Genomic DNA, 25,955 nt, shown 5'->3' with positions numbered 1-25,955 from the left:
GTGGATGTCACCATCTCCCCAGCATGACAGGTGCAAAACCCAGCGTGCTCCCCAGCACCAGTGCTTGCAGACTCCTCCAGCTCCTCCCCATCCCCCCGCAAGAAAAACAAGCACTAAGAATGAAGGTTTCCCATGGCCCAAGATTTCTAGGTGAGACAAGGAACACATACCCCAGGAAGTTGTTCGAGCTCTCAAGAATTCAAGTATTACAGTCATATGATTCAAGGATTTATTAAGTCATACATGCAAAACATACTGCTAATTGCATTAGCAAAAGATCAATGTAAAAACACTCCACGATTCTGCAACTGTCAATTTAAAAAATGTTGTTCTAGTGGTTGAGAGGTCCAACCTTGTATTCTTGCCAGCGGGTAAGCTGTACAGAACTTGATTAGCACGAGCACGGGCTCACGGAACCCCACAGACCCGAGGGGACGTGGTCAGGCAGAGCGAGAGGTGTGTGTCCGGGGGGGTGAGGCAGAAGGGAGGGCTAGCGTTAGTCAGGGTACAGTACTGGTGATCTGGCAAGACAGTGATGTTAAGAAAGTTCATAGTTTAGGAATATCTAAAATATTTCGAGAACTATAAAGCTGCAACACATGATTTTTACACCTAGTTACTAGAAAACTAAGGAAAGCGCTTATTAGCTCTGAATAAAGTAACAAGGAAACAGGAATGCACTTTTACTAATCTACAAAAAAAAATTTCTAATGCATTATCAGAAAGATTTTATAATACAAGGAGGCATATTGCTCATTAAGAAGGGGTTCTATAAGAGAAGCGCTAAGTGAGCAACTATGGGAACGACCAGTTCAAAGATGAATTAAATGCCCAATTTCAGGAGGGATGGCAGGTCTAAGAAAAAAGGAAAAGTTTAAAACACTTAGTGATAATACCGACCTTTCTTCATCTTTTACTGCACCGGACAGAAATTAACCTTTAACGTTTTTACCCGTGACACTTTTACTCGGTTTAATTAGGACACGTACAATGTAGTGTAAATTAACCTCCGTATTTTGTCAAAATACTGTCTTCGTTCTTTGATCACATCACGTGCTGCGCACCCCCGGCCCGGGCACCCGCAGCTGGAGTGGACACTTGGCCCGAGGGACATGGGAGGAAGAGCTCTGTTCAACATCTCAGCAAAAGCGAATACACTAACTTTTTCAAAAAAAAAGTCTCACTACAAAATCTAAGAGAGGGACCCGAAGAGTTGAGGGAGTTGAGTCACTACACTCACTGCATGAGGACTTACAGTACAGTGTTAGCGGGTGGCGCGGGGTCAGAGGGCAGCGGGGCGGGGCGGCAGCCGGGGGGCGAGGCTGGGCCGCTCTCCTACCACAAACGAGCGCGCGTCTGCGGGTACGAACCAGGGACGCCGGCTCTCCTGAAAGACACAGGTCTTGAACGGTTTAGTGCTTAGTGTTCTCAGCACAACAGCGCAACTTAGTTCACAAGGTATTTTGGCAACTCTTAATCTGAGCAAGAATAGGGGCTTTTGAAAAATAAGGCTTTAAGAAAGCTTGCCATTTTAGGGCTAAATTTTAATATAATGTGAAAGTTTGAAGTCTTACACTTTAAACAAACAAAACCTAAAAATTACTGATTGGTTCAAAATGGTTTTATGGAAAAACTAATCTGTAACAAAAACTTGGCATTGAGTGCGAAGGCTCCACCATTTTTGAGCAAAGCGTACAAAGGTTCCGAGGGGGACGGGGCGGGGGCGGGGGAGCGGGCGGACATTTACAACAGCAGGCATTTTCTCTTCCTCTTCTTGACGGGAGGGGGGCAGAGAACCGCTCGGATCGCTTCGTCAAACACTGTCTTGAGGCCTCGCTGCGTGAGCGCTGAGCACTCCAGGTATTTTACAGCACCTGCCGAGAGACGCAGCCTCGTACCGCTCCCACCGCCACGGGGCCACGGCCCGCCACGCGCGCACCCGCCCTTCCGGCCACCGCGAGGGGAGGGAGCGGCTCCCCGGGCCCCGCCTCCTGCCAGCCCGCCAGGAGCAGCAGAGCAACACCTGACCTGCGCCCCAGCTCCTGGAGGCTCACCCCGAGGGCCATGCCTGGCTGGCTCCCCAGAAGACAACAGAGCTGGAGTCGGAAAGACTCGCGCTCTCCTTGCCCAGACTGGACTCCCGTCTCCGCCACAGAAACAAAGGCACGGACAAAGCAGATGTGACAGCGCAGATTTCCTACCGATCTCCTTAGCCATGGCCAGACCCTGCGGGTAGGTGATGGGAGTCAGCTTCTTTTCCTTCAGCTTCTCGATCGTGTCTTTGTCGTCCCTGAGATCAAGTTTAGTCCCCACCAAGATGATGGGGGTGTTGGGACAGTGGTGTCGCACTTCGGGGTACCACTAAAAGTGAGAAGAGGAAAAAAAGTAACGACACGCTCCCTCCCTAATGAGCATCCTCCACCTAAATTCCACTTCCACGAGCACCAAACTATGTCAGCCACCCCGCCCTCCAGCCCCGCTCACCCCCTTGCAATACCTTCCAGAACCACGGGCCCACCTATCGGCATTCAGTTAGCAAGCTGGGTGCCCAAGACCCACGAGCCTACAGCAGAGGCTCTGCTCACCAACAAGAGCAGTGGGAGAAGGGAAGGGAAGGGCCCCCTCCCAAAACAACGATCTGTTTGGTAAAATGAGTCAAGTTCTTAGATCATCTCCGAGAATCCTTCCTATTCAGGGAAGAGAGTCAACTGGGTGGAGGTCTAAGCTCTGCCACCCTGACCCCCCGAACACGTCCCTGATCCCAACCGAAGGACATCCTGCCCCATCATGTCTCACTAGGGAGTATGTGAGATCCAGGAGTGCAAAGTCATGGTCACCATTCTTATTAGATGACCCCACCAGACGGGACTCCAAAGTGCTCATTTTAACAAGGCACACAGCATTTCTCAATCAGACCCTGAAACTTTAGGACTCTACATAATAAAGTCGGAATTACAAGATCAACTTAAATAATTAAAACTCCTATCACTAAATAGTATTTTTGCCCCCTGAGAATGGAATGATATTATGTACAAAATGTTTCTCTAAAACATCCCCACTTACCTTTGCTCGAACATTTTCAAATGATGCAGGACTCACAAGAGAAAAGCAAATTAAGAATACATCCTATAAAAAGGAAATAGGGAGGCGTTTAGAAATGGTCTTACAATGACAAATGCACTTTGCTTTGTAAATGCTGTTGGGAATCAATCATGAGACAAAACGCGTATTATGTACCAGCAGCTCGTGTCTAAAGCTCACTCCCCGGTTTCCCCTTCAATTCTGTCAGAAGGCTCCCAAAGCGGAGCCAGCACACAAAGCAGCCAGTTACTTGTGAGAGGAGGGGAGAAGATTTACTGGAATGTGCTAGAATTTACTGAATCTAGGGAGGCCTCAAACCAGACCCCCGAGAGGCTTCTTTAACATCATTCCCAACTCCCACTGGGAACTTAATGGCCCTATTTATATACCGGGACAAAAACAAGTGTCAAGATACCACTCCGATATTTCTGTAAAATGTGGTCCCAGTTTATCAAGAACAGTCTATTTTAAAACCATTTACCACTGGCGTGCTTTTCAGTAAGCTCCCCACGTGCATGTTCAATAACGTTTAGTTACCACTGGGCTGCTATTAAACCGCTTAAGAAATGCCCCCAGAGTCCCTGGCACAAAGTGGGGCGCGGCTGATGGCTCTGCGAGCACACCCCACCGTGAAGGAGGACACTCTAGCCCCGGCTTGGCGGCCCCTCAAGCCCACGCAGGGTCTCTGGAGGACTTGCAGGCGGGGCCATCACGGCCGAAGCAGAGATTCAAAGGAAAGGTCAGTGCTGAGGAAGTGCCTGGGAGAATTTCTGACTGCGAGCCATTCGTCATTCTGTACTGTGTAAAAAGTCGAATTTAAATATTTACATGTATTTAAAATTGCCTAAGAGTTTCTAAAATGCTAGGTTTTTAAGACATTTTCCTGGAAAAAGGCCACTATGCTGCTTTGTGAAATGTACCCGGTTCCCAAGCTAACACTTGCAATCATCCCGCTGGTATCTCGTACCTGGAAAGGGAGAGAAACATCCCACACAACAGCTTTTTATAAATGACATTTTAAAAACGCTAGCGCATGCACCGGCTTGTCCAAGAATCACCATGGCATCTGGGCACCTGATTACATCATTTCCAAGCGAGGTTGGGTTAGCTCACCAGCACCACAGCCATGCCCCAGACAGGCCCGCTGCACCGGGACACCAAAGCGGGGGGAGCCCCCGGCAGCCACGGTTAGTCCCACGCCGGCTCAAGCATGCGCTCCGGGGTCAGGGGGAGCCTCCACGCCTCCATCTCCAACCCGCCCGGAGAGGCCCCTTCTAAGAGCTCCTGCCTTCCCTCGAGGGAGGGGAGCAAGCAGTTCACAAACCGCTTTATTTCAAGCTAGTAGGTAAACTGTCTCGCTCTACTGAAAGCACATTTCGTCAAGCAAAACCCAACCTTGAGTGAGTTAAATACAGAACACTCAAGGAACGGGAGGCTCAAGAGGAAATCCTGGGAAAACTAAGTGAAACGAGAGAACAGATAAAGCTTGAAACTGAGGTCGACTGAAAGTTTTACATACGGCAATCGGCTTGTCTTTGCCCCTGGACGTTATATCCTTACCATACGTTTCTGCAACCTAGTAATGCATGAGAACTTTGTTTCAGTTTAGTAAAAAGTGAGGAAAATAAAAGTTAATATAATCCATTATTTTCCCATCAGAATTCTGTCTCAACCCTCCCGAAAGATCTGAAAGCAGATGATTATCTAACACCTACGATGCCAAATACCAAACACTCCACCAAACCCTGTGAAGGTCAACAATGGTGGAGACACCAGGTCAGGCAAATATCGGGGAGACTGGGGGGAGCCACTCTTCTCTACCCCTGGCAGCACACAGAGGGCTCCCTGTCCAGCAGAAGCTACAACACACCGGAGGAAGCACACGGGTCACAGCCAGTCATGAAATGTTAGCGAAGGCGTGTCCGTGGGCCGCCGCGGGCACTCCCTAGCAACACTTGGCAAAGACCTCCGTCCAAGCTCTGAGACATAAGCCCAGCCGAAGCCACCGCAAACGGGAGAAGCACCTGTCTGTAAAAACAGGCTTGAGAGGAAAGGTGCCCCAGAAGCACCACCAGGTATGAGCGCTGTGATGGCCTCAAGTCTCCCGTGCAGAAATGCTGGTCCTCTCGTCCCCCGAATGCGTGGGGGTTGGGGGGTTTGAATTTGGGGTCCTGCATTATTGGAGTGAACAGCACTGCCACACTGGGACCTTTCATCACCCCCCCCCCACCTCTTTGGACGGAACCACCCAGAAGGGACAGCATTTCTAGTGTTTACCACAGTGCTTTCAATTCACTCCTTTGTTCCAACAAGAACTGAAAGACTTGCTCTTCAAGCAACATAGAAACCTGCAGTTCTTTTAAGAGACAGACGGACAAGAGAATTACTTTAATTTCATCTCACTCAAGCTTCTCTGATCTACAATTCTGAGAATATTAAAGTTGTTGTAACTATCCGGGTTTAATCCACAGCTGCTTTTGAAGATGTGTGCCCCCGAGGCCTTGACATGATGCCAAATCTTTGTGACATAGAGACTCATGGGCACTGGCCACGAAAATGCAGCTTCAGTTCAAAATATCCTCCAACCACATCTGTTCTGCCCCTTTCAATTTTTAAGAACATCTTTTTTGATGAAAATACACGCTTTGCATCCTACATTTAACATTGTACCATCTGCCTGTTCCTTTCTCCTCCTTCCCCCACACAAAATATGGCTTTAAAAAAATACTTCTAGGGGCGCCGGGGTGGCTCAGTCAGTTAAGCATCTGACTTTCAGTGTTGACTCCGGTCATAATCTCAGGGTCGTGGGATCAAGCCCTGCATCAGGCTCCGCACTGCCTACTCAGGATTCTCTCTCTCCCTCTGCCCCTCCGCATCCTCTAAAACCAAACAAAAAAAAAACAAAAATAAACCTAGCACTTCTAATAAATAAAAATAAATTAAAAGTAAATAAAATGGGCTTCTGGTACTTATCTTTTCCAGCAGCAATTCCTTCCAACCTTACGTTCTAACCCAACACCCCGCAGTCCGTGCGGCTCGCTATTTACGCCTGTCCTGGAGCCTCTTCATTCCGCCTGAGCTGTCCTGCGTCACAGGCTCACCTTTCCTCCGGCTGGGACGCCGCCTTCCCTGTGCTGGCAGGACACTCCTAACCACACGGGCTCCCACCGTGCCTGCAGAGACTTTACCACGGCCTCCCCCCCTCGCTGGGCCGAACCACCGCCTCCCCCTCGTGTGTGGAGGGCACCGGCAAGAGCCGGGTCAGCTCACTGCAGAGCGGCAGCAGGCGGACTCAGGGACGGCAGGCCTCTCCCAGCTCCGAGTGCACCAGCCAGCACTGCTCTCTCCTCTCCTTTCTTCCAAAGGCCTTCCAACCTGGTTTTACTTCCAGGCTTGGAACATTCTTCACGAGAGGCATTCCACGAACCAGGAAAAGGAGCGGGATACACACAAGGCAAAGACACGGTGCCTGTGGCATCCATGGGGAGCGGTTAAGAAAACAAGCACTGCCGAGAGGGGCGGCCCGACCCCTGGGAGGCAGCGTGGCGTGCAGCTCGGCTGCAGCAAGCTCCCGTGGGACGGGACAATCTCCCAGGATGCTGAGGCCAGACAAGGTCCCTACTGACCAGGCTGAAATGAGACCAAAAGTGAAGAAATAAAGAGAAGACCACAATCTTGTCTGAGCACAGATAAAGGTGACTGTGCAAACTGTAGCAACACCAAACATCCCCCTCTCCCAGCCCACAAGCCCATGTTGGCACCAGTCACAGCTCCGGCCCTACTTCATCCCCACCTTCTGGAGGAGATGGATCAGAGCGCCCTAAAACTACCCTACTTCCCACCAGCACCCCGTGCAGAGCAAGCCCTGCCTCCTCAAGTCCTCACAGGAATCACGCACCCCAGAGCCTCCAAGGTGTGTGTCTAGCTAGGGACAGAGGGACAAACCCCATCTAGTTTAGCCATAGGTGCGTTCCTAGTGACCTTTGGCTGGAGGACACAGATCTGGTAACAGCCGACTTAACAAGTGGAAAAGCCATTTGAAAATCGAAGCAGCCAAGCTAAATGCTACTGTTTTCCTTCTGACCGATGGGCAGCAGTCTAGCCCCTCTCAGGCTGAGCTCAGCCAGAAGACAAGAGGCCCAGCGGCCAGCGGTCCGGTGGGGCAACGTGAGCTTCTGAGACCCGCACAGAGCTCAGGTTGTGACTCTGGCCAGTCACACAGGTTCCCACTCGCACCACTAAATCCAGGAACAAGAAGGCAAATACCGTGGGCTGGACACGATGCACATCGCTGGGCCTGAGCACTGCACGGACCACACTGCGATGGGGAGGGAGCAGGCCACAGAAGGTGCGGGCGCAGAACTCAAGGTATTTTCAAAAAGAGAGTATAAAGGTAACTTATTCAAGGATAGAAGAGCCTAAAGGATTACTTGAGAAAAACAGAACCGTGAAGCAGCTTCTACTCCATCTTTCAGAGAATGAAGCAGAAACAGATGCCTTACACAGATCCCACTTCGCTCCCTGGAGCCAGCCCACAAACAAGGACAGCAGCGGTAAATGACCGCGGAAACAGGACGTCAGTTTCAGGGTCACAAAGCCCTAAGGAGAGGGGAGATCTGGGTAAGCCCATGGGCCCTTCGGGGTCCAGTCGGGGAAGAGCCACATAAACGGGCCTGCAGACCAGAGTCAATAACTGGAGACCAAGTTTAGTTGATGCCAAGTTCAGAGGGGGTCCCCTCTGGCAGCCCGGAGCCACCAGGCCTATCCCCCAGGAGCCAAGATAACCTTCTCATCCCCAAAGGAGTCCAGCAGGCACGTCTTTAACCTCCAGATTGCTGCTCTCCCCTCTTTGCTCTAAGCACCACGACACCCCCTGTGCTGGTGTGTGGTGTGTCATACCCTGTGTGGGAGGCCCCTGAGCAAGAATCATGCCTTACCCCCTTTTACACATCCAAGTATCTGACAGGAGAATAGCATGTTACACAGATGGGACATAAATAGTTTACAAGTCCTGCCCCAGAAGGACCCCACCCCACCCCCTTGGCTGTCAGGCCTCATACCGTACTGCGGCTTGCTTTGGTCTGTTATAGGACTGTTCTCTCCGTAGAGAGTGGGAATCTGGCCAAGTCACCTTTGACTTTCTGTGAGTGACTCCCTCAGAGAAAAAGGCCGCACCCTGCCGGGACCCCTTGAGTCACAGGAGGTGGTTCTCATTTCTCAGAAGAGACACCCCGCCCTTCCAAATGGATCCAGTGGGTTGGAGACTCCTACTCTACCAGTCAACAGGTTAGCAAATCCACTGAAAATCCGGAATTATCAAGCACCCACTGGGGTTAGAATAGTTTCTGAAACATACTGAAGACCAAGCCATTTGGTGATTACAAGCTGCTTTTCAAAACTTCATCACAATAAATAAATAAATAAATAAAGCTTCCTCGCAGGTCATCTTTAGCTGGAGATTAACTGAGATACCACTCACTCAGCTCTCCCGTTTTATAGTTCTGGTCTTTGTCTGGACTGCTACTGTAATTCAGCTAAAGGACAATCGCAAAAATCCACAGCTTAAAGAGATTGTATCCGGCAATTCCTCCAGGAGGAAATAAATACAAAGACGATGACTACTATATAGAAAAGCTGTATTCAAAAGCTTAAAACTAAAGAAGGGGGGGAGGGGCACCTGGGTGTCTCAGTCCATTTAGGGTCCTGAGCACCCGACTCTTGATCTTGGCTCAGGTTGTGATCTCAGGGTCAAGAGACTGAGCCCCACACAGGGGCTCTGTACTCAGTGGGGCGTCTGCTTGAAGATTCTCTGCCCCATCCCCCATTTGTGCAGGTGCAAACTAAGTTTAGGGGCACCTGGGTGGCTTGGTTGTCTCTGACTTTTGGTTTCGGCTCAGCTCGTGCTCTAAGGTCCTGAGATTGAGCCCTACATCAGGCTCTGTGCTGAGCAGAGTCTGCTTGGGATTCTTTGGCTCCCTCTGCCTTCCCCGGCTCTCACCCTCTTTCTCTCTCAAATGAATAAACCTAAAAAATAAAAATAAGTCTAAGACTATCATTACTAAATAGGAAGTTAAGTTTAAGGAAAAAAAAAGGGGGTAGACTAGAAATGATTGGTTGTTTTCACCCATGCTACACGCCCCCCACGCCCACCTCCCCACCCCCCAAGACCGTGATGGTCAAATCCACCCAAGGGTCAACACCTGCTTTCCCCAGGATGTCTCCTTGACCCTGACTCTCTGGTCATCCCGGCTTGCTGAGAGCATGTACAGCAACTTCCACTCATGGGCCCCGTCCACGCTGACCTGAAGAGCTCTCCAGATCTGCGGCTCTTCACAGCACCTGCACTGCGGTGTCTGTGATGTGCCTGGACTGTTCTGGGTGCTTTACAGACTGCTCATCTAATCCTATGAGGAAAACAGCTCATGACTAGGACCGTGAAGAAACCTGCCAGGGTCACAGAGTTAGGAGGCGAGAGCACGGGATTTCAACCCGCGGAATTCGCCCCACTGCCTCTAGTGTGTACTCCTTCGGCCACTGAGTCACCTGAATCTCTTTAAAAGTCTTTACTGTTAAAATGATGAACAAACATGTAACAAGATAAGCAAATGGTACAAATAAGACAAGTGCTTATTTCAAGAAACGGGCTTATAAGCGTATTTTCACCAGCTATGGACCTGACTCGCTTTGGTATATACATCATTTAGTTGTCTAGAATGGAAGCAAAGCTAATCTCGAAGTTTTTCTGACTGGACACAGTGGACATATTTTTACAAAACTGAAGATTTAGGCACTGGGTGCCTGGGTAGCTCAGCTGGTTAAGCGACTGCCTTCGGCTCAGGTCATGGTCCCAGAGTCCTGGGATTGAGTTCCCCATCGGGCTCCCAGCTCTACAGGGAGTCTGCTTCTCCCTCTGACATTCTCCCCTCTCGTGCTCTCTCTCACTGTCTCTCTCTCTCAAATAAATACATAAAATCTTTTTTAAAAAATATAATTTCTTTTTAAGATTTTATTTATTTATTTGACAGAGAGAGATCACAAGTAGGCAGAGAGGCAGGGAGGGAGGGGGAAGCGGGATCCCCAATGAGCGGGGAGCCCGATGTGGGGCTCGGTCCCAGGACACTGCGATCATGACCTGAGCCAAATGCAGCCGTTTAACCAACTGAGCCACCCAGGCGCCCCAATACATAAAATCTTAAAAAAAAAAAAAAAAAAAGATGATTTAGGTACTAAAACCATAGAAAGATGAGCATGTGTTTTATAGAAAAGTAATATTAAACCCAAAGACAAGTCATTAACTTGATTTTTTTTAAAAGCTCCGTGGTACCAAACTGTCACAAAGCAAACTGACCTTGCAACTAATTCCTACTGAAACTGGTCTGCAAAAATAACACAGGACCTATTTCATACGGTGGTCCTGAAACTGTGATGAGAGCAGGTAAACTCACGGCACCACACTCAGTAACCACTAATGCTAACAAGGAAACAGACAATTCCTTGGTCCGCATCTAGGACATTCAACTACTGAACTTAACCGTGCTACTACTTAATACGCCCAAAAGATGGCAGTACGGCTGGCCCTTGAACAACGCAGGAGGGTAGGCGCACTGCCGTGCACCCCCATGCAGCCAAAAACTCAGGTTATCACTCTGACTCCCTGAAAGCTTTTTAATAAAACACCTGCTGTTGACTGAAGTCTTACTGATAACGTGACCGACCGGTCCGTTAATACATGTTCTGTATGTTATGTGTGAAACCCACCACATTCCTACACTAAAGTAAGCCGGAGAGAATGTTACTAAGAAAATCTTGAGGAGGAAATATACTCACAGTACTGTAATGTATTTATGGAAAAAAGTGCTGGTCTGAGTGGACCTCTGCAGATGAAACCTGCGTGTTCAAGTGCCGACTGTGTCAGCAAACCCACAAGTGATTTGCAACTACAGTCAAAATTATACATTCAGAAGGACGCGTTAAAAATCAGTCGTGATCCTTACTGTTTGCGGATAGGATAAGGGACGTAATCGGTCATAATCTTCTTGTCCAGCTGTATCCCATAAGCCCAAGTTCACCGGTTTCCCATCTACCATAACATTCGCAGAGTAGTTGTCAAAGCTGCAGAGGGGAGAAAACACGGTCAGTCCACAGCTCCAGAACATTAGGCACAGGCTGAGGTCTTGAGTTACTGTTGCGGGGAGGGTCCCGGAGGTTTGCCAAGGCCAGGAGTGGCCTGGAGGCTGCCAGGCCAGCAGATGTACCAGCGCACACGCACGTGGAGCCTGAGGAGCTAAGAAGTGGGGGGAAAACGGGCCGTGGTGTAAGGAGAAAAACGTGCACCCGGAGAGACGCCCGAGAAACAAAGGACAAGCTATTCCATTTAACTAGAACAAGTTACTGTCAGCAATAGAAAACCTTTGCTTTTAATAAAGAGAACATTAAGATTCTTCTCCTCCTGCAGCGCCTGGGTGGCTCAGTCTTTGGCTTATTTAAATTCAAACTGGTTAAGTGTCTGCCTTTGGCTCAGGTCATGTTCTCTGGGTCCTGGGATGGAGCCCTGCTCCATCGGGCTCCCTGCTCAGTGGGGAGCGTGCTTCTCCCTCTGCCCCTTCCCCTGCTTGTGCTCTCTCTGTCCAATAAAAATGAACAAGTGGGGCGCCTGGGTGGCTCAGTGGGTTAAAGCCTCTGCCTTCGGCTCAGGTCATGATCCCAGGGTCCTGGGATCGAGCCCCGCATCAGGCTCTCTGCTCAGCAGGGAGCCTGCTTGCCTGCCTCTCTGCCTACTTGTGATCTCTGTCTGTCAAATTAAAAAAAAAAAAAATCTTTAAAGAAAAAAATAAACAAGTAATTAATTAATTTTAAAAAAAGAGAGAAAAGCAAGAAAGCAAGCAAGAAAAAAGCATTTTTCTCCCCAGGAAGAAAGAAAGTATAAAATTAGGCCCTCTTTCAAACCCCACTTGTTGACTTTTTTTTTTTTTTAAAGATTTTATTTATTCATTTGACACAGAGAGAGAGAGAGAGAGAGAGATCACAAGTAGGCAGGCGGAGGGGGGGAGGGGGAAGCAGGCTCCCCGCTGAGCAGAGAGCCTTATGTGGGGCTTGATCCCAGGACCCTGGAATCATGACCTGAGCCGAAGGCAGAGGCTTTAACCCACTGAGCCACCCAGGTGCCCCCCCCCACTTGTTGACTTTTTCATGTACATATCAGACTCATCTTCAACAAGGGGGCACACCACAGAGCCACACCAGAGGGCTTCCAGAACACCCACACTGAGTGCAGGGTGATAATCAGTCAAGCCCTGGTCATCCAGGCCTGCAACCAAAGTGCCGTGGTAACACAAAACTGGTAACACAAAACAAACGTGATTTGAAAAGCTCTAGCGTAACGTTTCCAGAGGGAGTGCACCAAATTACACACATACTTAAATTAACTTGAAGTTGCTATGCAAAAAGCAGTTAATGATAAGAGACAGCCCAGAAAAGCCTGTCTGACAGGCGGAAAATAAGGTGGACATTAAAAAAGGGGGGCAGGGGGCGCTCACCTGGGCGCTCAGTTGGTTAAGCGTCTGTCTTCAGCTCAGGTCATGATCCTGGGGGTCCCACGACTGAGCCCCATGTTGGGGTCCCTGCTCAGCAGAGAATCTGCTTCTCCCTCCGTACCAAACCGCCACGCATACTGCAGCTCTCCCTCTCAATTCAGAATTCATTTTTGCATACTCTCAACACTAAACCTAGGCTCTTGCTACACTGCAACAGCAAAATCAAGGTCTGAGTAAGCCTCCAATGTGGCTTACAGAACAGAATGACAACGAGATTTCATGAAGAAAAAGCCTCACGTCTTGCAATTCTGCGCTTCCATGAGAAAAGGAAAAATTATTTAATAAACAGTATTCAATAAACAAATAATAAATAATTATTCAATAAACAATAACAGAATCAGATAGATGCCTGCCTCCCACTATATATAAAAAAAAAAATTCTAAAAGAATTCAAACTTTAGCCACAAAATGAAAACTCTAGCCACAAAAATCTAGAAAACCTACTAGAGGATATTTTTGCATCACTTAAGTAGGAAGGGTCTTTTTTTTTTCTTGAAGATTTTATTTATTTGAGAGAGAGATCACATGTAGGCACAGAGGCAGGCAGAGAGAGAGGGGGGAAGCAGGCTCCCCGCCAAGCATAGAGCCCTATGTGGGACTCAATCCCAGGACCCTGAGACCATGACCTGAACCAAAGGCAGAGGCTTAACCCACTGAGCCACCCAGGCGCCCCAGGAATGGTCTTAAGACAGACCTAAAACTCCATGAAGGTGGAGTTTTATTTACATAAAAATGCCAAACTTACTTTATGTCAAAAGGCCCCATATAATGAAGTTCAAAGACAAATGAGACAGAGAGATTAATATATCTTATATACAAAAGTCCCATCAGTAAGAAAAAATTTCGGTACAAAAACAAGCAAAGGATTTCTGCAGACCATTCACAGAAGACTGCAAATGGACAGCGAACATTCACAGGACCTTAAACTCACTGGTGATCAGAAATGCAAATGAGAAGGTAACTTTTTCAACACCCGCTGCCCACAATCCAAGTTGAGGGGGCCACTTTAGTCACAGCTGGTCCAAGTGACAGCCTTTTGGCAGCAATTGCGTAGTATCTATCAAAAATTTAAACCATTCCCTTTTGACTCGGCACAGTTCCACTTCTAAAAATCAATCACAGGTGCACAAAGACATGTGCAATGATGTTTAAAACAGCAAATAAAAAAAATTAAAAAAAAAGAGAGAGAGACACCTAACGACCAGTGGTGATAGGACCAGTGGTGTTACCAGGTATTGTAGTTCAAAGTCACTGATAACAGATAACGTTAGGAAAGTCCCTGCCATAAAACCAGAACACGCAGTTACCATCCCACCTCTAGGAAATTTTGGAGACCTCCGCAGAGTACGTGTTGTGCTCAAGGAGGTCAACACAGGTGGGACCCGTGCTGTTTCCTCTCCACCAGGATGGCAGCCGTCCAGACAGAGCTGACACCATGGCCGAAGGGCGATGCGTTATGAGGCTTGGCTATGGGGACTCCCTAGTAACCCCATCATCAGAAAAGGACTTTTCCATCCCCACCCAATTCTGTTGCCAAGACGGAATAAGCAGCTCAGGAGCCAATTCTGTCCTCCCGTAACCGCCAACACACACCCAAGGTTTCAATTGCACAGCTTGATAACTCAACAGGGACCTGCAGCCATCTGATTCCTTGCCAGAAAAGGCCAACTGCAGTGGAACAGCATATTCCACGTTCCAGATCCTTGATCCTTCACACATAGACCCCAGAGAGCCAAATTTATTTAAAACTCTTACATTATCCAGTCTTCATACATCAGTTAGTTAACTTTGTTTCCTGAATGTCTAAAAACCAATTAAGAAAGCTATGTGTTGGGATGCCTGGATGGCTCAGTCAGTTAAGGTGCTGCCTTCAGTTCGGGTCATGATCTCGGAATCAAGTCCCGCATCGGGCTCCTTGCTCGGAGGGGAGCCTGCTTCTCTCTCCGCCTCTGCCTGCTTGTGTGCGCGCACGCGCGCGCTCTCTAACAAATAAATAAATAAAATCTTAAAGAAAAAAAAAAAGGTGTTTTGTCACAATGCAAAAACTTTACATTACATTTATTTTTTTAAATTTTATTTATTTATTTATTTATTTGTCAGAGAGAGAGAGAGAGAGAGAGAGAGAGAGAGAACACAAGCAGGCAGAGCAGCAGGCAGGGGCAGAGAGAGAAGCAGGCTCCCCGCTGAGCAAGGAGCCGGATGTGGGACTTGATCCCAGGACTCTGGGATCATGACCTGAGCCGAAGGCAGCAGCTTAACCAACTGAGCCACTCAGGCGTCCCTACATTACGTATTTTTAGATTTTTTATTTATTTATTTGACAGACAGAGATCACAAGTAGGTAGAGAGGCAGGCAGAGAAGTAGGCCTCCCGCTGAGCGGAGAGCCCGATGTGGGGCTCGATCCCAGGACCCTGGGATCACAACCTGAGCTGAAAGCAGAGGCTTTAACCCACTGAGCCACTCAGGCGCCCCCATTACGTATTTTTAAAAAGCCCAAATACATACCTTATAATTAGACTTAGGTGAATGTTTGGACAGAAAATTAATCAGATCTGTTCATGTGCAAATTAAGAATGCCTTTATAGCCAAACAATGGTCAAAGGAAAAAAAAAAAACCATCACAGACAAGTTAATTCCCAGTTTAACTCCATACTTACACAGTGGGGATGTATTCTCCAGGAAATGCATTGGTTGTGTAACTGATCAGTAGGCAAGTTTTACCAACAGCTCTAGAGAGAGAAAAAAATGGTGTAAGTTGCTTAGTCAACATGAATGTAATCCTTTCATTACTGTTAAACTTATAGAAAAAAATCAAGGAGTATACACCAAGTACTTAGCATTAAATGGTTTCCATAATCTTTTACTTAACACTACATATTTTTATCCTGAAATTTATAATAAACTCGAATTTCTCAAAAAGGAGCCTTCGTGTTCTGTTTAGGAGTATGGCATGAACATTCATGGTCAGAAACAGCTGTTCAATAAGCCCAGGTTGAACAGGAACAAGATTTTTAAACTGAAAGTCTCTCCTGTGAACATCTGTACCAGTCTTCCATCCAAGATTCTTCAATTCTATCCTCAAATCATTGTGATGAATACTAATAGGCAAACACAGCCTTCCTCTACAACTTCCACTTGGTTGCTAAGTAATATATCTTGCAGCCTCAGAGTGGTAGCTCAAACCCACCACCTTTGAAAGCCTCCCCTCTGGCATCAGTAATGACTGTTCTCTTAACAGAGTGCTTAGTCACTGACCACCACACACACAACTGTGAACCACAAAGAGCCACACAGAATTCACTTTAATTCATCCGTATTCATTTACCACCTCCCCAACCCCCATCCTCACATATCACCATAAGCTTTTTTTTTTTTTTTAATATTTTGTCTATTTATTTGACAGAGATCACAAGTAGGCAGAGAGGCAGGCAGAGAGAGAGGGGGAAAGCAGGCTCCCTGCTGAGCAGAGAGCCCGATGCGGGGCTCGATCCCAGGACCCTGGGATCATGACCTGAGCCGAAGGCAGAGGCTCCAACCCACTGAGCCACCCAGGCGCCCCTCACCATAAGCTTTTAAAGCAACTAACACAATATATTCCAGACATATTAATTAACGGCTCAAGGATGCTGGCATAAACTTCCAAACAGCTGCAAAGAGGAGAAAGTAGAGAAGAAGCATGTAGAATCCTCCAGAGACAGAAGGGCCTCCTGCACAACTGGTAGTGGGTACAGCGTATCATCAGGCAGAGGTCAGAGTGGTGGTTCAAAGTTTCCCAACTGCCCGAAATGTTTTTTCATGACAATATCCCCTAAAAATTAATATCATTGCACCCTTAGCCAAAAATGGTTTCCAAATCTGACACTCTTATGGTGACTTCAAGGGCTTCTGGGAGCCTGTGTCCCTGGCTTAAGGATTCACTAAATGCTCTCCCTAAAGGAGCCCACCTCCCTGCTGTCTTCTGTTGGCTTACCACGGTCATGCCCGTCACACAATGAAGTTCTGGGCTGTAAGAGTTTGTTGCTCAATCTCAACTACTACGAATTAGGGTTCACCATAAAGAAGTTAAGTGCTTTTCTAGTTTCGTACCACTCTTAGCTGAAGGCAAAAACCTCTCAGCTAGGACAGATGACAGGCCCATCCAGTCTTGCCAATACTTGTTTTATTCATATTATTATTAAAATAGGGCTTAAAAGTTGGAACTCCCCCACCCCCAAAGACCTCACGGAGTCAAACATTACCTCATGAGGAAGTAGCTTCCAACTCTTAAAGGCTTTCTAAACAAAAATGACTCACAGGCCACACATTTTGTTAAAAGCTTAGAATGTCAAACCTGCTCACTCTGGATTTGAAACCCAGAGCCAGCTCTTTATCGGTTACTGGCTGGAATTGTTAGTAAGTTTCAACTTCCTCACACCTCAGTTTTCTCAACTATAAAAGGAACGCAAGACTACCAACTCCGTCACAAAACTCCTGAAAGCATTAATTTTATTTCAATCTATACCGACGAAGTGTACGCTATGCAAGGAAGAGCAGTAGGAGCTGAAGATCCTGCAATGACCAAGACTTCAGGGAATCTGTGAGGTTAAGTAAAAAAGGAAGAAAGCAGTCATTGCATAAAATTACAGATGTGGTAAGTGTTACTAAAGATGCTCTGGAGGGGCGCCTGTGTGGCGCAGGTTGGTTAAGCGGCTGCATTTGGCTCAGGTCATGATCCTGGAGCCCCGGGATGGAGCCCCGTTTCGGGCTCTCTGCTCCACTGAAAGGCTGTTTCTCCTGGTGCCCATGTACTCGCATGCTCGCTCTCTCCCTCTCTCTCAAATAAATAAATAAATAGAATCTTAAAAAAAAAAAAAAAAAAAGATGCTCTGGAAATGTACAGTAAAGGGATCTAACCTAGTCTTGGAGGGCCGAAGAGGAAACTGCAATGTACACTGAAACTTAGAGAAGGAGTGGAGCCATTACAGGAGGAACATTCTAGGCAGAAGCAACAGCATTTATGGCAAGGCCCAGAAGCAGCCCAGTATACCTAAAGAACAAAGGGGGAAGCAGCAAAGGAAAATATGAGGAAATTGTCATCTCTTCTTGTTAAGGGCATGGGACTTGATCCTACTTGGGAAGTCCCAGAAGATTTTTTAGTTGCCAAGAAACCATTAAATTTGCATTTTTAGAAGCAGCCTCTGACTGCAGTGTGGAAAGAGGACAGAGGAAGGAAGCTGGGACTGGAGGCAGGAAAACAGGAGTGGTGAGAACCAACAAGGGGGCTTCAGGGGGAAGAGAACTGGGCCATTTCAAGAGCTTCCCAGCCATGAAGCAGAAGAAGAGGGCTCAGCCGCGGCCTGCACTTGGTAGCTGAGGGAGAAGAGTCGAGTCTAAGGCTGTCACCAGTGAACCTCTTCTCAAAATTACAAGTGTTGTATAAAAATGTTAATACATATTGCCTCTTAATGTCAAAAATAAGCAGCTATAAAGGTTTTAATGGTTAATATGCCACAGTAGCACTTCCTTTAAGAGCCTGTCCTAAATCTTTCCCATATGTATGAAGAACAAAGCCTTATTACTATAAACATGACCAACTCTGTTTTAAATACTCTAAAATTTTTTTTTCCTGCAACTTCACCTTGAGCTGAGGCATCGTCTTTTGAAAAATTTAACTGTAAAGGAATTCAAGGTACTGGCATAATCTGACATTGACTGAAATTTTTTTTTTTACCAATCATTACAGTATTTGCTATAAATCTAAGTTCTATAAAAACTTATTAAATAATAAAATTGACTTTTTTTTTAAAGTAGGCTTCACACCCAATATGAAGCCCAACATGGGGCTTGAACTCACGACCCAAAGATCAAGACCTGAGATCAAGCAAGAGTCTGACTCTTCACTGAGTCACCCAAATTCTGTCTTTTTAATTAAGTACATGTCCAACCTTTGATTTATTTACTTAGTTTTTAAAAACAGATAAAAGGAAAAAGAAGACTTATTTACCTCCCCTTAGTGTTACTTATTCGCTCCTTTTAAACACACTCCACAAACAAACTCTAGAGGCCAAAGTCAACACAGGCTCCGGCAGTGAGAGCTCCCCACACGGAGAATGGAAGCCACATCTGGTCACAGCCCTAACTTGATGTTGCCACAGGATCGCTGGAAGTTACGATCTGCTTTGGAGTTTCCAATTTTACATATACTTAACTGCTCAGTTCAACCTCTTTTTAATCTTTGAAAGCTGCCACGAAGTTAAGGAATGAACATGAGTCTACTGGAACAAAGTTCACATGAGTACATTTTTTTAGCCTATGTCTCTCCTGTTCTATCTTGTAAAAATAACCAAGATTAAACCAAGTAACTTATGTTCCTATTATGTTCTTTGTTTTTCCATCAGGAGAACTCTAAGGAGACTTTAAAAGTTGGGGTTAGACCTCAGTATTACCAAAATCTATAAACCAAATCTTAAGAAGCACATACAATCAATAAATCTGGAAACAAGGTTAATCTTCTCATATTAGAAAAGGGAGGGGCACCTGGGTAATCTGACTCTTGATCTCAGGGGTGTCAGTTTGAGCCTAAGCTAGGTAGATTACTTAAAAATAAAATCTTTACCCACCCCCCAAAAAAGGGAAGGAATAGAGTATAGGAAGTTCAAAAATAAGAACTTTCTGCATTGCCTCATTTAAAAAAGATACACGGGGGGGGGGGTGCCTGGGTGTCTCAATCAGTTAAGGGCCTAACTCCTGGTTTCAGCTCAGGTCCATCTCAGGGTCATAAAATCGAAGCCCACGTCAGGCTCTGCACTAAGTGCAGGAATCTGCTTGAGACCCTCTCCCTCACGCTTGCTCTCTCCCTAAAATAAAATAAAATAAAATAAAACAAAAAAAAGGATTTATTTATAAATAAAACTTATTTATTTATTATAATAAATTTATAATATAACTTATTTATTATAAATTTTATTTATTTATAAAATAAAATAAAAAATAAGGATTTATTTATTTGACAGAGATAGAGAGCACAAGTAAGGAGAGCAGCAGGCAGAGGGAGAGAGAGAAGCAGGCTCTCTGCTGAGCAGAGAGCCAGATGTGGGGCTCGATCCCAGGACTCTGGAATCATGACCTGAGCTGAAGGCAGTGCTTAACCAACTGAGCTACCCAGGCGCCCCAAGTAAAATCTTTTTAAAAAATAAAATAAAATTTAAAAAGATACACTGATCTTATTAACAAGACTGAAAGACCAGATTTCTCCAATCAGGAAATAAGAAGCCCATATTACTATCTAAAGTACCTAGATCTTGGGTCATCTGGGTGGCTCAGATGGGTTCAGCATCCAACTCTCAGTTTCAGCTCAGGTCATGATCTCAGGCTCTGGGCTCAGGGGCGGTCTGCTGGAGATTCTGTCTCCCTCTTCCCCTCCTCCTACTCCTGCCCTTGCTCTCACTCTCTGCCTCTCACCCTAAAATAAATAAAACTTTTTCAAAAAGTACCTAGATCTTAAAGATCTATTAACAGAATGTAGTGAAATGTGAATTCTATGTATTAAATACATATTCATATTTACTGCATAAATGAAAGACCCTAAATCAAAGTCCTCAATTTACCCTGTGAAATGGGGTTTGGGAACCCTCCAACAGTAGGCCTTCAATAAATGCATAATCATGTAGAGAATAAATTCAGAAAATGCATGAACAGAGTAGTTTTGTGCTACAAAACCACAAACTCTAATCTGAAATTCTGATACTGTCACTAACAGGGGACACCACAACCAACTTATAGAAAACAATTATCACCATCGCAGGCTTCAATAAAAATTAAAAACCTATGTAGTTTCAAAAACCCCCAAGACTGAAGATGCTATCTCTAAAAGTTCAATTCTGAAGTAGCCTTTAGTCTTCAGACCCCTGCCTTCCAGAAGCACCAAGCCTAATCCTGGAGTACTTGCTATTTGGATCTGCATAAGATAGAGTTCAAAAACAAAAATTTTTATCTAACTACGTATCACCCCCCTTCTCCTTCAAAATCAAATCCTCTTAAAATAAGCCACCTAGGTGGCTCAGTCAGTTACGGGTCTGCCTTTGGCTCAGGTCATGATCCCCAGGTCCTGGGAACCAGTTCCATACTGGGCTTCTGCCTCGGCAGGGAGCCTGCTTCTCCCTCTCCCTGCCACTCCCCCCTGTATGTGCTCTCTCCCTCTCTCTGTTAAATGAATAAAATCTTAAAAAAAAAAAAAAAAAGCCCTGATAATGGGGAAGATATGGGATAAGGAAATAGAGCAAAATATTGATTACAAAATCTAAGTGGTGCACAATTCTTTCAACTGTTCTGTATGTGTGAAACTTCTCATATTAAGATGTGGGAGAAAAATATTTCCTCTGATGACATGTGGTAACTGCCTTGGTAGCAGGATTCCTGATAAAACATCTCCTTTTTAGTAAGACTAAAATCACAAGAACTACCTGGTGGGTGATGCTGAGGTAAAAAAGTAGTTAAGTACTAATACATTCCATGATTAATGCAAAAGATTATAAAAAGTGGCTTTAAGATTTCTAAAAATTACTGTTACTCCTCTACTGAACCCAACCTCAAACTTTTACTGGGATTATCATTTTAAGGTTAAAAAAAAAAAACAAAAAACAAAAAACGGGGGTGGGGCGGCGCCTGGGTGGCTCAGTGGGTTGAGCCTCTGCCTTCGGCTCAGGTCATGATCCCAGGATCCTGGGATCCAGCCCCACATCGGGCTCTCTGCTCTGTGGGGAGCCTGCTTCCCTCTCTCTCTCTGCCTGCCTCTCTGCTTACTTGTGATCTCTGTCAAATAAGTAAATAAAATCTTTAAAAAAAAAAGAGATATTAAGTATAATTTTAACCACCAAGATCAGAGTCAAATAACAAACCAAATTTAGAAGCCTGTGTAGAATTCAAACACCTTTACAACAGGTCAAAAATATGGAACCCTATCCCTTGAGACAAAAATACAAAGACAATTCATGAAGCACTTAAATTCATGGTTCATACCTTCACTGATTATTCAATGGAAGTGAGTGGGGAGTAAGTGGTGTACATTCCTAAAAAGATGACATCATCGTGGAAGGTATTTTTCACACTCAACTAAAAAAATTCCTGGACAGCAATGTCTAAATTAGACACTGGGCTGAAGAGACCACTAGCCCAATCTCGGGTGAACATAGGGGGGCTTCAAGTCACTCACTCCCAGCCTTCTGGTCAATGAAAGTCAAACAACACTACTAAAAATGGTTTAGAAATATCTGAATGTGAGATGCTGTCTTAACTAAGTAAAGCTGGGAGAAAATCTTGGGGGTAGAGATCCCCAAATAAAAGTGACAGACCCTGTGTTCAGGAAGGACTAGCAGAATTAGGACCAACAGAAGGATCTGCAGAATTAAAAAGTATCAAAATTTCATTTCATATTTTATACTCAATGCCAACTGAACTGCTACATAGGAAAAAGTCTATAGAGAATATAAGCTAATTGATCCTATTTATAACACGGTTATTACATAGCTTTTACCTGTACTTTCCAAGAATGTATTTCAGATAAGGAAGCTTGCAATTTATGCAACTTCAATCAATTTGCCTTTATTGTTTAAACTGCCCTTAATTGCCTCAAATTCCATAGCACTGAGTTCTGTGCCCCACAAAATTTAGACCCACATTTACAGCTATCACAATTTTTGATTAAAAGAACATTCCAGCTATATCATCAAGCATGCTTTGTTTGGGTAAAAGCAGAAAAATATTTTTGGTACGGAATATTAGGTATTTAAATTTCTGACTGAAGTCATGTTTGCTATATGCAGTCCCTTATTTAAATAGAGGGGGCGCCGGGTGCCTCAGTCCGTTAAGCATCCGACTCTTGGATTTCTCAGGGTCATGAATTCAAGCCCCACGCTAGGCATGAAGCCCATTTAAGAAAATAAAATTAAAATTAAAAAAAGAAAGTCATAGAGGGGGTACCTGGCTAGCTCAGTGGTGGAGCATGAGACTCGTGATCTCAGGGTCACAAGTTTGACCCCCACACTGGATGTAGAGATTATACTTAAGCAAATGAGTAAATCTTTAAAAAAATAAATAGAACTTAAATTGTTTATTCCACTTCTAACAGGGCTTAGCCCCAGTCTACATCGATGTCAAACAGAGTACAAAAAAAGCTGAAAACTTAGAGAATTGTGTTTTATGCCTTGCACTCCCCAGAGAGCCCAGCAGTGCCTCAGAGGAAAAGAAACAGCAACAGTATGAGGCTGGCTGTGGGCACTCACATAGCTGGGGCCAAGCACCTCAGAGGCAGGCAGTATCCAGCATCTTGTTTAATCCTCCCAACTTCAACTTGAGGCCCCTGTCCTGGCGGATGAGTGATATGCCCAGGGTTTCCTGATTTGAAGGAGGGATCCAGATCCCACAGTAGGCATTCAACAAGTATGTGACTAAGATAAAGAAGCTAATACGAATAGTAGAAGTCCCTAATCTATAAGCATTAAATATATCTGCTACGCTTATGTTTTAGTTTCAGAAATTTTCAATTAACAATATTACATACTATGGTTTGGTACTAAATTGGCAGCAAGCTGACTTTAAAAAAAAAACAGTATTATTTCACACTCTAAGCATACTGCTTCTGCATTTTTAATTTTTAAAGGAAATTCAGTGACAGCGTTCCTAAGACAATGTGATAGACGTTAATTCATTACACAAAAGAATCAAGCTTCATTTAAACCAATTTACTGATTTCCCTATTAAACTAATCAGCTGAATATTTTTTGCCCCAAATGGAAGTAAAGCTTTCTTTTGAAGAGTTTAAAAGACAAAAAAAAGGGACCATACCTATTCTTAAATAGGCAAAAGTTGTCATCTTTAGCTATATACACAGAATCATTAAGTGTTAACGTTTCACACGATGATTCTGACAAATCACACAGATGGGCATCTTTTAAAAATCAGCCCAACTGTCCTTGAATCTGAATTAGCGGCAGAGACAATTTCAAACGTCTAATTTACGACCATCTAAATAAGCTAATTCACAACTTGGGAGGCAAAAAAGCCACATCAGTCCTAATGACAAGTTTGGGGAATATTAATGAAAAGGAAGAGCCATGCCAAAACTTTTCCTTCGACTTTACAAGACCTGAGAAATGTACCAGTTGCATCCTGAGTTTGATGAAACTGATAGTAATTCTTGGAGCTTCCTTGTTACCACTCAACGCTACTCGAGCCCTGCTGAGACACACGATTTTGCTCGGATTACACTGAGATTTTTGTTTCTGTGAGAGGGGAAAAAAAAAACTGTATAAGCCAAGTCTTGTCTTCCTCTAGGGCCTGTAACCACCACAGACAGTAATGAAAAGAAATGCCTTGAGTCACAGGGCAGCTCCGCTCAGGGAGCCTGTTCTGCTACATCCCATACCTAATGCAAGAAGCGAAAGCCAATTTTTTTTTTTTTTAATGACCACACCACTTTCAGAGAAAAGAACAGTCTTAATCACACCCAGCTCCTCGCAGTTAGAATCTCAAAAGTTTCTCCACAGAAAGAGCAAAAATTATCACCTCCCCCCCCAAAAAAATTTTTAAAGCGGCGAAATACAGCGGAAGATACCCCGTGGTCAATCGGTTTAGGGTCACCAAAGTAGCCCAGGCATATAATCGTCAAGTCCTACCGACCTGACCGCCGGGACACACGGAAATGCTTAACCGGGCTCGAGAGGGTGATGTAAAAAGCCCAGAAAGGGTCCTTTTTTTTTTTTTTTTTTTTTTTTTTTTTTACGAAAGGCAACTGCAAGCCCACCGATGTAGGGGCAGACGACCGAGGGTGGCGGCGCGGTTGGTGGGGTCCCCGCCCGGCGTGCAGCGGGCCCGAGAGAAGGCGGGAGGGTGGAGTTCACTTTTCCCTTCGGCCGCCGGTCGGCAACTCCCTCCCCCAGCAAAAATTTGAAAAGGAAAGAAAGAAAAAAGAAAGCCGGAACCAGGCCCGTGCCGTCTGGTCCCGCAGGGAGTGAGTGGCGGCCCGCGCCCCACGCCCCGCGCCGCTGAGAGGCCAGCTCCCGGCCCGCGCGAGCCCGCCCGGCCCCCGCCCGGGATTCCCGGTCCCAGCCCCGGCCCCAGCCCCGGCCCCAGCCCCGGCCCCAGCCCCGGCCCCAGCCCCGGGCCGCGCACTCACCCGTCTCCCACCACCACACACTTGATGGCCTGCATCTGGGCCGCTCGCTGGGCCGCCGCGGCGGCCGAACGCTGACGCGAGAAGCGGCGGACTCGGGGCGCGGCGGACGGGCAGACGCGCGACTGCGGGCGGCAGGGCGCGGGGTGCCGGGGCCGCTGTCCACGCCGCCTCGCCCTCCGCCGACGGGAAGCCGGAGCCCAGCAGCGGCCACCACCCAAAGCTGGGGGAAAACTGCGGAGAAACAGGAAATGGCCGCTCCACTCACATCCGGTCTCCCCTCCCCCGCGCCGGCGCGCCGCTCCCAGGCTTCGGGGCGGGGCCGCTCCTGCCCGCGCGGCTCCCGGGCTCCCTGCTGGCTCCGGGGTCGCTCGGGAGCGCTCGGGAGCGCTCGGGAGGGCTCGGCTCGTGGGGCGGGGCGCGGGGGCGGGCCGGCCGCCATCTTTGTGCCACCTGGCGAAGGGCCGAAGATTAGCCTGCTTCTGTGATAGGAAGATGAGATTCTTCCAGAATATTCGAAACCTGAAACTCGAAAGAAGGAAATACCACACATTGTACCGTGTTTCAGAGATAACGTCTGTTCGTTAGGCCAAGAATGTGTTGAGATTTCTTCTATGTATGCATTTTGTTTCCAGTGCGTTGAACATTTACTAGTTCTACGCTTTGTACCAAGTTCTGGAGATGATGTTCTGTTAGGAGATCTTTAAGGTGCCAATATTTTGGTATATTTCCTGTCTGTTTTTTTTTTTTTTTTTTAAGTTGGCTCCATGCCCACTCTGGGGCTTGAACTCACAACCCTGAGATCAAGAGTCACAGGCTCTGGGGTGGGAGCCAGCCAGATGCCCCTCTTGGTTATATATGTATGTAACGACATATTTAAGAAAAAAAAAAGAAATACATGCATAGAACGTTCCCCCCCCCTTAAGATTTTATTTAACAGAGAGAGAGAGATCACAAGTAGGCAGAGAGGCAGGCAGAGTCCCAGAGAGGGGGATGCAGGCTCCCCGCTGAGCAGAGAACCTGAAGTGGGGCTCGATCCCAGGACCCTGAGATGGTGACCCCAGCGGAAGGCAGAGGCTTAACCCACTGAGCCACCCAGGCACCCCGCATAGAACGTTTTTAATGGTCATTT

At 46.3% G+C, this 25,955-nt stretch overlaps 1 protein-coding gene across 1 annotated transcript; it reads right to left on the bottom strand.

Annotated features, from left to right (window-relative positions):
* Positions 1 to 208: 208 nt before the first annotated feature.
* RAC1 (Rac family small GTPase 1) lies at positions 209 to 25,070 on the bottom strand. The gene is made up of 6 exons (XM_080830756.1): positions 24,827 to 25,070; positions 15,333 to 15,404; positions 11,076 to 11,193; positions 3,064 to 3,126; positions 2,202 to 2,361; positions 209 to 1,874 (listed from the first exon to the last, which is right to left on the bottom strand). Exons 1-6 carry the CDS (start codon positions 24,859 to 24,861, stop codon positions 1,744 to 1,746), a joined length of 579 nt encoding a protein of 192 aa, XP_080686882.1. The 5' UTR covers positions 24,862 to 25,070; the 3' UTR covers positions 209 to 1,743.
* Between the last annotated feature and the right edge of the window lie 885 nt (positions 25,071 to 25,955).

The sequence above is a fragment of the Martes martes genome (assembly GCF_963455335.1).
Source record: "Martes martes genome assembly, chromosome: 18".
NCBI lineage: Eukaryota > Metazoa > Chordata > Mammalia > Carnivora > Mustelidae > Martes > Martes martes.
Note: the sequence above shows the minus strand (reverse complement) of the source record. Positions and strands in the feature narration are given on the sequence as shown.

Bases quoted from the DNA above. Each gene is read 5' to 3' on its own strand.
- RAC1 (XM_080830756.1), bottom strand. From the start codon at position 24,861: ATGCAGGCCATCAAGTGTGTGGTGGTGGGAGACGG. The intron at 15,405-24,826 runs GTGAGTGCGCGG...TTCTCTCTCTAG, and splicing joins TGTGTGGTGGTGGGAGACGG to AGCTGTTGGTAAAACTTGCC. The intron at 3,127-11,075 runs GTAAGGATCACG...TCCTTTTTATAG, and splicing joins CCTTATCCTATCCGCAAACA to GATGTATTCTTAATTTGCTT.